This window comes from Camelina sativa, chromosome 8, assembly GCF_030686135.1.
Source record: "Camelina sativa cultivar CO46 ecotype springtype chromosome 8, ASM3068613v1".
Classification (NCBI taxonomy): Eukaryota; Viridiplantae; Streptophyta; class Magnoliopsida; order Brassicales; family Brassicaceae; genus Camelina; species Camelina sativa.
Genome location: NC_141887.1, coordinates 25221332 through 25239401, shown reverse-complemented (window position 1 = coordinate 25239401; position 18070 = coordinate 25221332). Strand labels below are relative to the sequence as shown.

General features: G+C 37.3%; 2 protein-coding genes across 11 annotated transcripts; one reads left to right on the top strand and one right to left on the bottom strand.

Moving 5' to 3' along the window:
* Positions 1 to 205: 205 nt before the first annotated feature.
* LOC109125979 (NDR1/HIN1-like protein 1) lies at positions 206 to 1510 on the top strand. The gene has a single exon (XM_087460514.1). The coding sequence runs from the start codon at positions 601 to 603 to the stop codon at positions 1285 to 1287; it is 687 nt and encodes a 228-aa protein (XP_087316640.1). The 5' UTR covers positions 206 to 600; the 3' UTR covers positions 1288 to 1510.
* An 11643-nt stretch (positions 1511 to 13153) lies between these two features.
* On the bottom strand, positions 13154 to 14983 carry LOC104707961 (calcineurin B-like protein 5). Of its 10 annotated transcripts, none has more exons than XR_015563998.1 (8): positions 14804 to 14983; positions 14541 to 14623; positions 14367 to 14426; positions 14151 to 14259; positions 13997 to 14049; positions 13795 to 13875; positions 13598 to 13714; positions 13154 to 13347 (listed from the first exon to the last, which is right to left on the bottom strand). XR_015563998.1 is itself a non-coding variant. In XM_010424423.3 (8 exons), the coding sequence occupies exons 1-8, from the start codon at positions 14877 to 14879 to the stop codon at positions 13311 to 13313; spliced, it is 612 nt and encodes a 203-aa protein (XP_010422725.1). In that variant the 5' UTR covers positions 14880 to 14983; the 3' UTR covers positions 13154 to 13310. The 10 variants fall into 10 exon arrangements, 8 of the variants coding, with proteins under 8 accessions (XP_010422725.1, XP_087318182.1, XP_010422723.1 ...); XM_010424423.3 differs by having other exon boundaries at positions 13598 to 13710; XM_087462056.1 differs by having other exon boundaries at positions 13598 to 13710; positions 14794 to 14908.
* Between the last annotated feature and the right edge of the window lie 3087 nt (positions 14984 to 18070).

Sequence of the window (18070 nt, the reverse complement as noted above, 5' to 3'; positions counted from 1 at the left end):
TTTACATTCTGATTAACACACGGACAAAAAAGTTATAGTTATCACATTGCACAAATACCATAGTAGTCACCAAAAAAGTCAATCGTATAAATAGTATGAACTGTGTAGTAGCCACATTGATTCACGTTTAAATAAATAAAAATTGATTCATTATAGTCATCAGATCCGTCACGTGAACGGTTGCACCGAGATTTGGATTCTTTCGAAAGTACTTCTTTCTGTATCAATATATTATAAAAACCCTAATCTAAACAGTATACCAAATCCCATAAATCTACTTAACCAGATAAAAAAAAAAGATTAGCATCTCAAAAGTAAGACGAACACATAATTACGACTCTAAGCTTTCTAAGTTATAAACAGTTTATAAAATGTACTCTAGAAGAGTGTTTAAGGCTCTTTAAAAACTTACAAAAAAGAAACCAAAAAAAAAAAACAAATCAAAACAAATCAAGGCATCTACTTATCTTTCTTCTCTTCCTCCTACTTAGTGAAGTCTCTTCACTCTTCACCAAACTCTAAATCCTCTGATTCTCGTATATATACAAACACATACCTATATATATACAAACACACATATATATATATATATATATAGCTATGGGAGAAGGAGAAGCAAAAGCAGAGCAAGCAGCAGCCAAAGCAGAACACAAGAATGCTCCCTCCGCTTCTTCCACGCCGGAATCTTACTCAAAAGAAGGCGGAGGTGGCGGCGGAGACGCTCGCCGTGCAATCTGCGGTGCGATCTTCACCATCCTCGTCTTACTAGGTATCATCGCTTTGATCCTCTGGCTCGTCTACCGTCCACACAAACCACGTCTCACCGTCGTCGGAGCCGCCATCTACGACCTCAACTTCACGGCGCCGCCGTTGATCACAACCTCTGTTCAGTTCAGCGTTTTGGCGAGAAACCCTAACCGGAGAGTCTCCATTTACTACGACAAGCTCTCCATGCACGTGACGTACAAAAATCAGATCATAACGCCGCCGCTTCCGCTTCCTCCGTTGCGTTTGGGACATAAATCTACGGTGGTGATAGCTCCGGTGATGGGCGGTAACGGTGTACCAGTTTCGCCAGAGGTGGCTAACGGTTTGAAGAGTGATGAAGCTTACGGCGTCGTTTTGATGAGGGTGGTGGTTTTAGGGAGGCTACGTTGGAAAGCTGGTGCGATTAAGACTGGACGGTATGGATTTTATGCCACGTGTGATGTGTGGTTGAGATTTACTCGATCTTCTAACGGACAAGTTCCTCTTCTCGCTCCTTCAACTTGTAAAGTTGATGTCTAAGTTTAGTTTTATCTTATAAACGTGTTTTATTTCTATTAATCTTTGTGTTTTTTTTTTTTTTTTAAGTTTGAAATGTTGTTAAGAGAAATTAGAATTGTGTAATCTTTTTTTTTTTTTTTTTGCTTCTAAAATGTTTGTGTTTGAGTCTCGTCGTCGTCTCGACTAAACTGTTGAGTCTGGTGTAATAATAATAAAACCAATAGGCATAAGCCAGTATTTATAATTTACAACTCTAGTTATGATATTTATTTTTGTTATTGGCTGTGGATATTAATTAATGAGACATTTGACTATACAAAATGTTTTGTCGGTAATAACGTATCTTGGCATATGGGTGAGTTCATCGACAACAGCTCATCGTGTTGGTCAGACATATGGCATCTTCATGCAGAGTATCTCACTCATTTGGTTTTATCATTTTAGTCATATATATATTTATATAATAAAATATAAGAATTCGTCTTATGTTTTGCAATCCAATGATATTTTTGATTTTAATTTTGGTACGAGTCGTCTGAAAATAAGTTAAAACTTTTTAATATTGTGCTTCACAATTTCAATGTTTTTGAATGAGCGTTTGTTTTAAACGAGTGACTAGTATTTTGTTTCTTCGAAATTTTTCAAAGTAACCGTAACTTAAATGTAGAAATCTCATATGAAAGCGTAAAATCGAAACCATATTTTTTTAGTTCACTCATCTTAACTCACTGTGCTATTCAAGCCCATCTTATAGTTATCGTGAATTTGATGAATTAATATTATTCAAAAGTTAGATTGTTAATTGTTGTTATGTCACGTCCATTTTTTCTCTTTCTTTTTGGCAACTTATGACATGTTCAAATCTCTGCGTTCCCATTTTCCTCGAGTGACAAGTTTGTTCTTTTTATTTACTCTTTTCCTTTTCTTTTCAAAACTACTTTTGTCTCGACGACCAGATCTCTGCTTTTACCTTTCCATATCACATCTTTAGTGTTGGAATTTCACTTCTAAGGTCATCCCAATGGAGAGTTTTAAGAGGGTATATAACTAAAAAGAAGGAAAAAAATAAATCAGAAGTAAGAAAAAAATTAAGAGGTCTTCCTATTTAGTATACTGGATTTGAGAATAAGAGACCTTACGTGTCACTTATATGTTGGCCAAAACAAAATAATAGAGATACAAGTCGACTGATTATTTTTCTTCTTCCTCTCCATCTCTCTGTCTCTTTCTCTCGATCGAAGTCGAATTGGCCATGGAAGAAGATGGAATCAAAAGAGATGGAATTAGAGAACAATCGGGTCGGAGGAGATGCGACAGAGATTGAATCGACGGAGGCTATTCGGAGGGTTTTGAATCGAGTCCGAGATTGTATCGGAGGAGATCAAACCCTTATATAAAGATCTCTGTTTTTCAGACAGATCATCGGAACAAAATGTCATCGTCAGGATCCGACAAAGAGAGAGAGACTTTTGTATATATGGCTAAGCTCTCCGAGCAAGCTGAGCGATACGACGGTAACAAAATCTATTTATTATGTTTATTTTAATTACATATATCTCAGGAAAAACTGAGGGTTTGATGTAATATTGTAATGTGCAGAGATGGTGGAGACGATAAAGAAAGTGGCAAGAGTGAACAGCGAGCTGACGGTGGAAGAGAGGAATCTGTTGTTGGTTGGTTACAAGAACGTGATCAGGGCGAGAAGAGCTTCGTGGAGGATAATGTCGTCAATCAAGCAGAAGGAAGAGTGCAAAGGCAATGAATCGAATGTGAAACACATCAAGGGTTATCGCCAAGGGCTATGAGGTATTCACTATGTTTTGTTTTTTTTCTCAAAACACTTGTAGATTATGAGAACTTTGGTCTGATGCATCTATCTTTATTAGGCTGCAACAAAAGCTGCAAGCACTGAGCTTCCTTCGATCCATCCGATTCGTCTTGGCCTTGCTCTCAACTTCTCTGTTTTCGACTAAACATATACAAAAGATGGGAGAAGATAAATGAAACAAAAATCTCTTCTTCTTGCTCTGTCATGGTTCTTCCTTTTCAAAGAAACTCTGAGGCAAGGTAAAATCTTCTTCATGATTCAGAATGTCAATGTCCTCATCGTTTGATTAAAATCTTAGTGATTGCATGCACTGGTTACTAACTAGATGTTAGTTGAGATTGTGTTGCAGGTTTGAATCAGAGATTGTTTCAAAACTGAAACATGGATGATTCGGGTTTTCTGCATTTGTTCTGTGCTTGCTGCTTCAGCTATTTACACAGCAAGATGCTCACTGAACAAGTCCCCAGCTTGGACTGATACATTGCAGTTCCACACCGGCTACACAGAATCTGATGTAAGAAGAGAAAAGACTTTGAAATATCATCATCTGTTTTGTTTTGTCTCTTAACTGCAGAAACTTATGTTTATTCTATAGGGACATCTGTTTTGTTTGGTCTCTTAACTGTTATGTTTGTTCTTTGTTCTACATTGCAATCTCTCTTGAGCGCTTGAGCGCTGCTTCTGATTTGAAGAAGCCTGCTTCTTCTTATTGGGTTTAGACAAAGGTAGTAGTGTTAGTGAACTCCTTTTGGTTTAAACTCTTTATCCTTTCTTCATGTATTTTGGTATGACATAAGTTTCCTTCCTATGGTTTATCTTCAGCTATAGAAACAACTTAACTGATCATGCTCTTTTAATAACCGCAGATTCATCACTACATTCTTTATATTCTACTTAAAAAATTTTAATTTCAAAAAACTATTTTAAAAAAGAATTAAGAGACTCAAAATTATATCCTACCTTTGGAGGAGATAATTTTAATTAGGAGCATAAGTGTTCTTATTTTATAAACAATACATTATCTATTGTTTAAAAATTCTAAAAGTACATAAGAGACTCAAATTTAAAGCCCACCATTGAAGTTGCCCTAACCTCTCTTAGGTTAGATCTCTCTTCTCTATATCTCACAAGATTTGGTTTGTATAGTCTAGAGACAAACCAAATCTTGGATAATGTTCACTTTAGTTTCTACATTGTTAATCTTGGATAATGTTCACTTACAACATTACATCTCTTTTATACTACTTCTAATTCTTAACCTAATTACTATAGCTAACCAACCAAACCCACTAACATTTGTAGGCCTAATACACTTATAGCCCAAGCTCAACTTCTCTCTTGTTGACTTGTTTCTATTTCTCTTTGTGTCGTTGACTCTTCTTCCTCCTTTGGTCACACGACAATTTCTTCTTGTTCTTCACTTTCTTTGCTTTACTTTGTTCTTCTTCTTCTTCTCACTTGAAGCTTTCTTTGTTGCAGGATTTAATCAGAAGATTCAATTTCCAACACTCCCTCTTGAATCTTTCGATTAAATCCCCAAAATTGTGGCTGAAGAGGATGAGCAATATTGTGATGCGGTGGAAGTTCAACAAAATCAAGAAGTGCTGGAAGATGATGTAGAGGAGATACAATAATATGAGGTTCTTTCTCTCAGTTCCATGTCGGGGTTAACTGATGAGAAGTCGATGAGAATGATGGGAAAACTGGTGGACCGGGATGTCGTAGTTTTGGTGGATTCTGGAGCCACCAGGAGTTTCGTAGATTATGATCTGGTAAAAAATTTGGGTCTAACCATTTCTACCACCCGAGCATTTGGAGTACGATTTGGTGGAGGACGGATACTAAAAGGGAAGGGACGAGTATCTGGTACCCTTTTGGGAATTCATGGGGTGGAGATAATGGAGGAACTCTTGGTGATTGAGCTAGGCAGTACAAATGTGGTTTTGGGTTATTCGTGGTTGGCAACTCTAGGAGATACCCGAATAAATTGGCTAAACAGGACGTTGAGCTGGAAGATTGGTGTCAAGTGGGTGACTATTGTGGGCGACCCCTCTTTAAGCAAAGAACCGATTTCTCTTCACTCCATGGAAAGATTTATTCAGCACAAAGGGGAAGCTTATTTGTTGGAGTTAACCACTCTGTTTGAAGGTAAGGAACCACAGGACAAGAAGATCCCTGAAGTTGCAGCAGTTCAGGAATTGGTGTCAAGGTTTCAATCAGTCTTTGAGATGCCCCAGTCTCTACCTCCTCCGCGTAAAAGAGAACACGCTATTAACCTCCAGGTGGGATCTTCTCCGATCAACTTAAGGCCATATCGATATTCATTTGTCCAGAAGAATGAGATTGAGAAATTGGTGAAAGAAATGCTAGATGCTCAAGTAATCAGACCTAGTGTTAGTCCTTACTCAAGTCCAGTGTTATTAGTGAAGAAGAAAGATGGTGGTTGGCGTTTCTGTGTGGTTTACCGAGCACTTAACAAGGCTACCATTCCAGACAGATACCCTATTCCTATCATCAAGGAGTTGCTAGATGAATTGCAAGGTGCGACAGTCTTTTCTAAGCTGGATTTAAAGTCGGGCTATCACCAAATAAGTGTAACATCCCGTTTTTAATTAGTGGGCTATTTGAAGTTTTATCCCATTAATAGCCCAAGTTAACCTAAGTTAAAACGACAAAGGGTTTATGGTGTAAGTGTAGATGCACTCGTATCACCGTCCTTGTTTTGTCGAGAGAAGAGAGTTTGTGAACCCTAGCCCTAAGCCTCTCTCAACGTCGGATCTCACCATCATCACCATCTTTCTCATGTTGTCTTCATTGCCATTGTTGAGAGGGAGAGAAAGAGATCACGGAGTTTGTCATTCGCCACCGCCGGTCACCACGACACCACCGTTCGTCAGCAAGCCATCGTGAATCACCGGAGTTTTCTGCCATGTGTTAGCCAATGTCACTGGCCGCTGTCACCGTAGCAGCCGTAGTTCCGTATCCATCGTCGAGACTCTTATGGGTAAGGAACCCTAGATTTATTTTGTAACTTGTAGAAGAAGGTTCTGTTGTTGTCGTGACTTATTGTTGCTTGGTTTGATGTATATTGCTGAGCCATGGGGATGTAACCACCGTGACCTTAAACTGTCACGTTGAGCTGTCGAGGAGATTCACCGAGAGTAAACCCCGAGAAAGGTAAACGGCGAACTCTTGCCTCGTGTTGTTGTTGTGTTTGTTAATTATTGAACCGAGAAGCTTAACCAACTAAACCAGAGACCGTAATGAAAGTATAGAGCTGAACTTAATAGTTGTGAAGGTTGTTGACTTGTGTTGGTTGTTGACGTGTAGTGGTGTGGTGATGGTTTCTCTCGTTGGATTAGCATTATTATTGAATCATGATCACGTGAAATGGAATTGTGGTTTATTAAATTATTAGATTTTGGTCTAATTAGTTTAATTGGAAAATATTAAATGGAGACTTGGTTTGGGTTGGTTTAATGGATTGTTGTTATCTAAACTGTTTCAGTCCAAGATTGTTGTGTGTTCTAAACCGTGGATTTGACCCATTTGGCTAAGGTGAGGGTGGAATTTGCGGATAACAGTAACCTATTTCCTTATGTACTTTTCGATAGTTGCTGAGTATAGACTCAAGAATTGTTTGTTGATTGAAAGTGTTTGTGTGGATTTGTGTGCATGGTAAAATAGGTTGTTAGTAACATGATATATGTGAATCACATTAGCTACATAATCTGATGTTATGAATTAACTTATATATTTTTATTATAAATATAATTATGAAGATACATGAGAATGAGATGAGAATGAGAAAGTAAAAGATACTTGAGGATGTTGGACTGTAATGGATCGACGGGTTCATTGCAGGTCATAAACCGCTGACGAGCAGGGGAAGAATCAAGCTATTGGCCGTGGTCAAAGGGGGTTTGGAAGCCAGAAAAAGTGTTAATAGCCAAACCTATAAGGAACGTAAAACTTCTCAAATAATATAAAGAAAACAGAAATGTTTTAATGTGGTAATTGCCACGAAAGTACATAAAATAATATCGAAGCTATTGATGAAAAATAAGATGTTTGCTTGTTTGTTTGATTGATAAACATTCTGAATCTATGCTAAGTAATAATTGTTGATTATATTTGGAACGTTATAATTGTATGTCCAATGGGCATAGTTTGATCTCCTCACTGAGTAAACTTGTTTACTCACCCCCTTTTTCCCTTTTTCCCTTTTTCCCACGTTAGTAAGTCTCAAGATTTGCATCTTGAAGTTTGTTCGTTGGTGAATTTTAAAGAAATAAACGTTTTTGGCCAGACCGGATGGATTACATGTTGTTCCGTCTTTTGCGACGGTACGGGTGATACAATAAGGATGAGAGGCTGTGATGTGGAAAAGACAGCTTTCAAAACACATCAAGGACATTACGAGTTCCTTGTAATGCCTTTTGGGCTCACTAATGCTCCCTCCACCTTCCAGAGCATTATGAATGACCTGTTCAAGCCTTATCTGAGGCGGTTTGTACTGGTTTTCTTTGACGTTATACTGGTTTACAACCCCAACCTCCATGAGCATCTACAACATTTGCAGGGGGTACTCAGTTTGATGCAACAAAACCGTTTTTATGCCAATGCTAAGAAGTGTTCATTCGAGAACTCTGAAGTGTCATACCTAGGCCATAAAATCTCTGCAACAGGAGTTGCAGCGGATCCAGACAAAGTCGAAGCAATGCTTCAATGGCCTACACCCAAGAATATCACGGAGCTGAGAGGATTTCTTGGTCTAACCGGCTATTACCGCCACCTTGTCAGGAATTATGGTCAAATGGCGAGACCATTAACAGAATTACTCAAGAAGGGTGGGTTTGAGTGGACACCAGAAGCTACTGCGGCTTTTCATCAGCTAAAGAAGACAATGACAAGCTTACCAGTATTAGGCTTGCCGGATTTCAAGCAAGAGTTCACCATTGAAACAGATGCATCAGGCGTGGGTATTGGAGCAGTGCTATCTCAGAACAAAAGGCCATTTCTAAGCCAAGCTTTCTCATCCAAGGGCAGAGTTAAATCGGTGTATGAGAGGGAAATTCTTGCAATCGTTATGGCAGTTAGTAAGTGGAAGCACTACTTAACAGGACCTAAGTTCGTAATCAAGATTGATCAAAGTAGTCTCAAGCATCTATTGGAGCAGAAGTCAATATCCTCAGTACAACAGCGGTGGACAGCTAAACTGATAGGGCTAAATTACCGTATTGAGTACAAACCTGGGGTGGTAAATAAAGTCGCAGATGCTTTATCAAGGAGACCAGTGTTAGAATAACTACACCAAATCACTCTAACTGCACCTTTGAATCTTGATAGAGAAGAGGTACTGAAGGAAGTTAAGGCAGATAAAGAATTAGGAGAAATCTTGGCAGCATTAGAAAACAAGTCACCAGTTCAACCAGGCTACAGTCTGGTGAAGGGTATGCTATACAAGAATGGTTGTCTAGTGTTGTCATCAAGATCTCCCTTCATTCCAAAGCTCTTGGAGCAATTTCATACTAGTCCTATGGGTGGACATGAACGCGATCTGAAAACTTTTAAAAGACTTACACAAGAGGTCACTTGGAGGGGTATGAGGAAGGACGTGGTGAATTTCATTCGCAGATGTCAGATTTGCCAAGAAATCAAGTATTTGACATTGTCACTTGCAGGGTTATTGTCCCCCTTACCGGTTCCAACCCAATTGTGGACAGATGTGAGTCTCGATTTTGTGGAAGGATTGCCCAAGTCAAAGGGATTCAACTCAATTCTGGTGGTGGTGGACAGATTGAGCAAATACGCCCATTTCATCGCCCTTAAACACCCGTTCACAGCGAAAACAGTAGCATAAGCTTTCATTTGTGACGTGGTTAAGTTACATGGGTTTCCCGAACGACTGGTATCGGACAGAGATCAGATTTTCCTCAGTAGTTTCTGGTCTGAACTTTTCAAGCTGCAAGGAGCGACACTGAACCGCAGTATTGCCTATCACCTTCAGTCAGATGGCCAGAGTGAAGTGGTAAATCGATGCCTTGAGACTTACCTGCGTTGTTTCACGAGTAGAAGACCAACGGGGTGGGCACAGTGGTTACCGTGGGCTGAATTCTGGTATAACACCTCTTTTCACTCAGCAACACAGACCACACCTTTCTTTGCAGTTTATGGTCGCGATCCTCCAAGGGTTCTTTGATATGGAGACACACCAACTCCTTATGCTATGGTCGAAGAGTTGTTGACAGATAGGGATAGTCTTTTGGTAGAGCTGCGAGAAAATATAAGAGCTTGCTCAATCCAAAATGCAGAAGGTGGCAAATAAACATAGGAGGCAAGTGGATTTGAAGGTTGGTGAATGGGTATATCTCAAGTTGAGGCCTTACCGACAAAGTTCATTGGTGCAGAGGAAGAATGAGAAGCTGTCTCAGAGGTTTTTGGCCCCTATAAGATTTTGCAGAAGGTTGGAAGAGTCGCGTACAAGCTCGTTCTCCCTGCTCATAGCAATATCCACCCCGTGTTTCATGTTTCACAGTTGAAGTTAGCAGTTCTGGCTCCTTATCAAGCTTAGGCTTTACCTCCAATATTGACTCCTGATCTTGAGTGGGCTATAGAACCAGAGACTCTGCTTGATATTCGCAGGTCAGTTCAAGGAACAGAGACAGAGGTGTTGGTGCAGTGGAAAGGGTTACCATCTATGGAGTTGACATGGGAATCACTTACTAGTCTAATGGAGAAATTTCCTGACTTTGATCTTGAGGACAAGATCGGTCTTCTGCGGGGGAGTATTGATAAACTAAGAGTACCAGTAGCCTTTATGAAGAAGAAGCTGAGAACTAAGGGAAGAAGAGCAAGACAATGGGGGAAGATCAAAAGTGGCTGAGAAGGTCTAAACCTTGGGATCCAGTAGAAGGTTTGAGGTTTAAATAAAAACAGCATTGTTGTGTCTGTACCAATGCGGTGTCCTTTAGGAAGTTTCCCTATTAAGGGAAGTTTGTATTTAAAGAAGGTACATATGTTTTAGGGTATCCATCACATCAATAAACATAAATTTCTATCTTCTTCTTATCACTCTCCGCCGTAATAAGGCGCATTATCTCTATCTTCCACTCTTTCTTCTCTTTCAAATCGAAGTTAAGGGTTCGACCTTAACAAGTTAGGGATTTGAATCCTATGCTCCATGTTCTTCTCCGCTGATTCGCCCCCTCACTGTGCAGATCCTTTTCACGACAATGACACCAGTCTCTGGTGAGTTCTCTGGCTCCCTCATCGTTTTAATGACCGCAACTTCTCCAATTTCTTTTGGAGCTTTCACTTTCTTAGAGTCGATTCTTCTCTGGTCCTCACCAATATCACGCTTAGATTTTTCTCTTCTGCAGATGCTATTTTGAGTGGAATCACTCGTCTCCCTCTTCAACTGAATAGTCTCAAATCCAGCTTCTTCAATTGTGAATTTAGTTGCCAGTTCTTGACATATTTCACAAACTCTTCTCTTGCCTTTTCAATTGTCTTTCTCTGCAGAAACTTGCACATAATCTCTGTCTTCCTGCTCACTCTTGGTGAATTTCTGTTTATCACACAACAACAATTTTTTTTACCTCTTCAAGGCTTTCATCTTGTTGCTTCTGCTACTCTTTCACCGTTTATTCTCTCTCGGCTGTTGTTGTCAATCTCTGAAATTGGTTTTCTTTGTTCTTTAGGCTCTTGGGTTTTCTTCACACTCCCGCAAGCCTTCTCCAAGCCTCCTCCGTGAGTTCCTTTCTTACGTCTCTGCTAGTTGCTTCAGCTCCCTCTAAGGTGAGCATCCTCTTGTCCTGTTTGCGAATTTCTTTGTCAACTCTTTGACATATTTTCTTCGCATTCTCCTCTGTTTTTCTTCATTAATCAATTGCTTGACCAATGCTTCTCTCCCTTGCAGGAACCAGTTCAGCCTTGTGGCTTCATCTCCGTCTCCTCCAAGTCTTGTTCGTGAACTCTAGTCACGTCTTCTTCTGAGGCTGTCAACCTCGTGCTGCTCCCTCTGTGGTGAGCAGAATCTTCTTTCTTCGTTCACTATTTGGATTCAGCTTGATCTTTCTTTGCTTTTCTAACCAGTTTATTGCTCCCTTTCACTCTTAGGTGAGCATCTTCTTTCTGGTTTTTGTTTCAACTTAAATCTCTGCTTCTCCGACAGCTTGTGTCGTTTTCTCAACCTCAAGTATCTTTCATTGATCACCAATTTGTGCCTTTAATCTTCTGAATCATCACCTTGGTTAACCTTAGTCTGTTTGGTTCTTTTCACCATCACCTAAGGCTTTCTCTAACCTTAGTCTTTTTGATTCTCTTATCCTCTAGCACAAACTCGATAAACCAAAAAAACTTTTCCAAACTTGAAGCATACCTCTCTCATTTCAACTCTAGCCACAGATTCTCCCTCTTGGTTTGATGCTTCACATAGTTTGTTCTCAGCCTCAACCTTCTTTCTCAATCCATCTTTTTTGAATTTGAGTCTTGTTGATCTTTGAACTTTGATTTTATTCACACTAACCTCATGAGAACTTCTTTTCATGACTGCAGCTTCCTCTCATTGGTGACTGAGCTTCTTCTCTGCTTCAGCCCCACTCTTCTTTAACACATCCTCCAAGAGGATTACACCTCTTCTATTCCAGCCTTACACTCTTCTTTCCTGTGCAGGCTCCCTCTCTTCACCTAGGCTTTTCTCTAACCTTAGCTTTTTATTCTTGAATCATCAATCTCTGCTTTGTCCGACTTTGTTTGTTTGATTCTTTACACCTCCACTTTGGTTTTTCTCTAACCTTGGCTTCTTCTCTTCTTGTTTCAGTTTAGTAACCACACAGATTCTCAACCTCACCAAGCATCTCCAAGCTTCACTTCTCCATGTCAAAACAAGAATAGAAATCACCCCACAACTCTGTCTTCACATCCACACTATCTCCACAGCTTCTTCCAGAGACCTCCTCGCCTTCTTGGATGCTCTTGAAGGTGCAGTGTGAAAGTGTTTGTGGTAGTTGATGGTGCTCTTGTCACCACATCTTTTTCCTTCTCTTCTTCTTTGACAGTTTCAGTTTGCTCTTCTTTGTTCTCTTATTTTTTTATTTTTTTTTTCTTTCAGCCTAACACTTTTCCTTGTGTAGGCTTCTTCTTTCCTCACCCAACAAGCTTTGCTTTGAGCAACAGGTTGGGTTTCTTTCTCTCTTTGCCGTTTCTTCTTCACGGCTTTTCTCTCCCTCACAGCCTTCTTACTTGACTGCAGGCTTGCTCCATAGAGCAGCTTCTGTGGCTGCCTCTCATCTTTATCTCTCTCGGATCTGATGGTCTTCTCTAACCAAGCTCAAGTCTGTACTCCCTTCTTTCTCTTCTCAACTTCAGTCTTCCCGTGACTGAATTCTTCTCCCTCTCGACCTCACCTTTTTCTTCTTGTTGCAGGCTCCAGGGATCTTGTAGCTCTGATACCATGTTGGAATTTCACTTCTAACCTCTCTTAGGTTAGATCTCTCTTCTCTATATCTCACTAGATTTGGTTTGTTTAGTCTAGAGACAAGAGAACCTTTTTTCTTTAGCTTCTACATTGTTAATCTTGGATAATGTTCACTTACAACATTACATCTCTTTTATACTACTTCTTCCTCTTAACCTAATTACTATAGCTAACCAACCAAACCCACTAACATTTGTAGGCCTAATACATTTACAGCCCAATAGCCTTATTACAAAATACAAGCCCAACTTCTCTCTTGTTGACTTGTTTCTTTTTCTCTTTGTGTCGTTGACTCTTTTTCCTTCTTTGGTCACACGACAATTTCTTCTTGTTCTTCGCTTTCTTTGCTTTACTTTGTTCTTTTTCTTCTCACTTGAAGCTTTCTTTGTTGCAGGATTTAATCAGAAGATTCAATCTCCAACATTTAGTTTTGCGGTTAAAAAAACAATACCTTTTCTTTTATCCTTCGTTTATGATATTAGGTAAGACAATTTTTTTTTTTAAGTTTAACATGTTTATATGCGATATAATCATATAACCTTCTTTTTTCCTTTTTTTCTTCTAAATAACCTATGTGATTTTGAATTAAAAATATTTCTTAATTAAAGAATTTATAACACGTTGTACAAGCTAATTTTTTTTTTTTTGATAACTCAGGAGTGATCCCAAAGGTTTCCTATACCCAAACATTAATCTTCTGGAACCGGAGAAAACCATGTACAAGCTAAATCTTATTTACCGGAAAAAAGTTGAGAAATTCCTTGGTATGTCCCTGAAAAAGAAAAGGAAAAAAAAAGTACGAACAAATATCTAAGATTTCAAATAAATTACCTTTAAAAAGAACAAACAAACAAACAAAGAATATACTGAAAAATATATAAGATTATATATGCAATTTATGAATACACACACGTTAAAGCTGGTTCATGAAAGATGCATTCCAAAATATTGTGAAAATGGTTCATCTTTTCCTAAACTATATATTTGTTGCCTATTCAGGAAAAACCAAGCAAATCAATTACTTCAAGAAAGGGATGGTCATGTTCTTGAGCGTCAAAGGATAGGCGGCCACAAAAGTCTCCCATTCTTCCAAGTCTATTTTCCCATCTTTTTTCCAATCCGCCTCTTCAAATGTCTTCCTTGTGCCATAATATAAGTCAAGTAAAATAACTAAAAATGTTAAATCGGCACACACAAACCTAAGCGTTACATTAGCTACCTTTGCCACGATGGAGTCAATGATACTCTCCGATAGCATAAGTTCTGATTCTTCTAGAACGTCTATTATCATCTCTTTCACCTATAATTTCCCCCCAAGTCGAAGAAAAACGTCAAATAATTTATCATGACTTAATCAAATTACCTTATACTTGTTCCTTTTTTTTTTTTTTTTTTTTTTTTTTGAAACGAATATTGCTTACCTCTTCTGGTTCGATGAATCCAGTCTGACGAGTATCGTACAATCGAAATGCAACTGTTTATGTGATCAGATTACTTAATTCTGTGGTTGTAATCAATATATAACAATGAACTTTAAAAACAAATTATAATATGGAATATATGAATAAAACATACATATGGCTTTATCTCTGTGGGATGAGTTTGGATGAAAAATGTTGAGAGAGTGTACAAACTCTCCAAAATCTATAGTCCCATCGTTTCTCATATCGAATAATCCGAATATCTGCATATTTCGTATTAGATTTTAAGAATGAAATTTAATACTTTTACGTATGAACAAGGTCTTAAGTTTATATATATTAGTATATAATATCTCATTAGAAAATTTACTCGCTCTGCTGAAAGACTGCGCCTCTTGGTATCCTTGATCAAGATATATTGAAATTTTTCCTGAAAAAGCCAACCAAATCGACATTACACGAGCACACCATTCTGTAATTAGTATAAAAATCTAGATGATATAATCTTCACGTTGTGGAAATAATATTTAGTTTGGATTCAAACTTTTGTCAAAAGATTGTCGTTGCTGAGACACGAAGTTAGTTTCTTGAACATTTCATGCAAAATTTCAACCTCAGCCTCGCTAACTGCAAACCCAAAACAGTTACGAAGATTTTATTATACTCTCTACAAACCCATGCAATAGTATTATCGTTACATGCAATATAATTCGCACTATATATAGTAACTACACATATGTCGTATATATATAAGTGGATATATAAAGTCGAGAGGTAGATAATTGAGTAGACATTACTTAGACTTACAAAAGGTTTGAGAAGCAAGAAGGGAAATATCTTCATGCCTTGTTCCTCCTAATTGCTTGCTGCAAACACATCCCATTTTACTATATCAATATAAATCTCCAACATACGGCTCTATAGATTTGTGTGTCCTATATATATGAGCATGTAAGCTGCTAAATTGTGGAATATTATTCTATTCCTGACCGAACAAATTCGAAAGTGGAAGGGTTCATACCTTCCAGGCTTAGGAAGCTGGAGACAAATGGTATAATTTGTATAAGAATTTGATACTAATTCTTTCTCTACGTACGTGATGCTATATATTATATTCTTTTTCTATGGATTATATTTTTTTGCTGTTTCAATTTTTTTTTTTGTTACTGAGTATTGTTGTTTCAATTAATGACCAACCATATAGAACCAGAACCAAAAAAGGTTGATTAGTGGTAAGTTATACTCTTTTACAAAAAAAAAAAAAAACGTTAACAATATTTTTTTGGGTGGTGATTCATAATTTCATATTATTTTATTATCAAACTGTACCAGTTCTCCAACTTATATCCCAGTCTCCAAGTATTTTCTTATAACAACACATCAGATCACTGATGAGTCATGAAACATATTCAAACCATATCCCCGACCCTTGTCATGATGATTGATCACTCTTCTAAAAAGTAGTCGATTGACCATGCTCTCAGACTTATTCCGACTAGGATCGTCGAACATTATCCGAGAACATTGTTGACCGACCATAAACACGCACTAATACGAAGGAAGATGACTATCCCAACTATGAATAGAAACTTTAATTCTTGATTAGGATACCATTAAAAAAAAAATTGTTGAAGCGATAGATTATACTCGAACGGTTTTAGCTCGACCGCATGCCGGCCGTACCGTTTAGATCCGTAAATGATCCAGTGCAGCCACTGTACTTGCGAGCAAGTAATGTCAACGACCCACTAGCTAGTCTATTCTTCTTTTGTTTAGTCTTTTTTTTTGTTACGTTGTTACTTTTATTTTTGTTGGTTACTGAGTACTGACATACACAACTTTGTGGTGATTCGTCACTCTCATTACACTATTTTGTTTATATCTTTGGGCATAACCGTAGTAATTCTTACTAAAAGAAAATTATTAGGGTTTTACCTAGATATGGTGGGATGAAAGCATTATTAGAATTTAGGTGTCACTAGTTAACCAACTTCTCTCTCAGCAATACCAATATATCAATTTTTTATAAGACATTAGTGGAAAATTTAAAGAAATATATCAACTGGTTAGATAAGTCTGATTATATATATGATTCAGAAGGTAAACCAGTTTAGATTTGATTTTACCATTTTTTTTTTCAACAAAAATATCAACTCATATGAGCCAATTGAGAGGAAAAGAATCTACAAACAAAGCGTAAAGCATGAGACGGATACGTGCGCGCTTGGTGTACCAGTGAATCCGCACTTACATTTTCATTTCTTGAAATTAGTTTACAACTTTACCATCGGTTTACAACTTTTTACATATATTCAATAGGAACATTACTAGTTTACTACAATTAAACTTTATAAATCTAAAATATTCGAAATTTGAAACTGACGAAATAGCTGAGAGATCTTCTATAACACATATCATTGCCGTGACCAGTTTGAAAACTGGAATTAATGAGGCAAATGATTTGAATCGAAAATAGTAGCATGTCTTTTATCCGTTAAATGACAAATGATTTGTAGATAATCATTTTATTCCTTTTTCCAACAGGTTCAGACGTATTATATTTGTGTAACTTTTGTCTAGTTTTTTGGTCTTGTTGTAGACACATCAGTATCAAATAACTCATCAAAAACGAATATGGAAATAACAATATAAACTTGCCGTAGTGGAATTTTCAACCTTACATATATCTTTTTGATCACACTTTATGATACCTCTTTCCATGTTAAATAAAGATTGACTTAAACCCAACAAAATAAACATGAAGCTTGACACGCAATATATAACATGATATGTTAACATAAATTCGCCAATGGACATGGAACATGGATACTGTAATGATAAATAACAGAACGTTAGGTTCTAAAAAAAAAATAAGTGAATAAATAGTCCAATAGTTTGTTGACGTTAGGGCTGGGCATAAAAACTGTACCCGAATATCCAATCCGAAACTCGACCGGAAAACCAGATTTGGGTTGGGTACGGATTTACCTATAAAACTCTATTGGGTTTTATTTTCTAATACCCATAGGTTCAGGTTAGGGTCGGATAATATCCAGTACCCGTTTGGGTACCCATTAAACCCGAAAGCATAAACCTATTTATAATATTTATCATTAATATAATGTAATTATCCCAAAATTATGATTATAATTTTGAATATTTCATTTAGTTTTATACCTAAATATCAAAAATAATCAAAATATCTAAAAATATTTTGTCACATAAGTCAAAATTTAACTAAATTTATTTTAATTTAATTAATTTTAATTATATTTTTTTCGGGTACCCGGTAGTTCGGGTACTAATCGGGTTCTAAAATTTGTAACCCAAACCGACCCGAACCCGGTAGTACCCAAACCGAACCGAACTCATATATCTAAAAATATCCAATGGGTTCTATTTTTCTAAACCCGTTTACCCGAACCCGAATGGATAATACCCGAACCCGGAACGGGTTACCGAAATGTCCGGCCCTAGTTGAGGTTATTAATTATCAAAACCAAATTCGGTCTGTTATCACGATGAGCTAATTAGGAGTAACTAGAGGTTTTGGTTTACTGTACAATTATATTATTTTATTTTATTAGAAGTCTAACATTATTTGTTGATTAGCTGATCAAAAATAACTTATGCAATTTAAAAAAAAAAAGAAAAGTGGATTAAGGTAAGTAAAGAAAATGTGAAGTAGATGACACGAACATATGTGAGAAGCAAATTGCGTGTCTCCCATTACGGAAAATGCTAAAATTTGTTTTTCACCAAATAATCGTTTATTACCCCCCTACGGAATTTATATAAACATAAGAAGCAAACAATGTTTGTGTATGGAGTATATCGATTAGCAAATAAATACTAAACTTTTTTTTTTTAAAACGTACAGCTACATTGATAAGTCCTATCAAATTATGGTTTAATTTAGACACAACAATAGTCATTAACTTGTTTAATAGAAATAATCGAAATGAAGCTACATTCGTACATTTCAATTGTTTTTAGTTTTTCATAGAAGTCTCTTAATTGCACTTTTTTTTGAGAAAAATACCTTAAAATAACACTAAAACAAATTTTATGGAC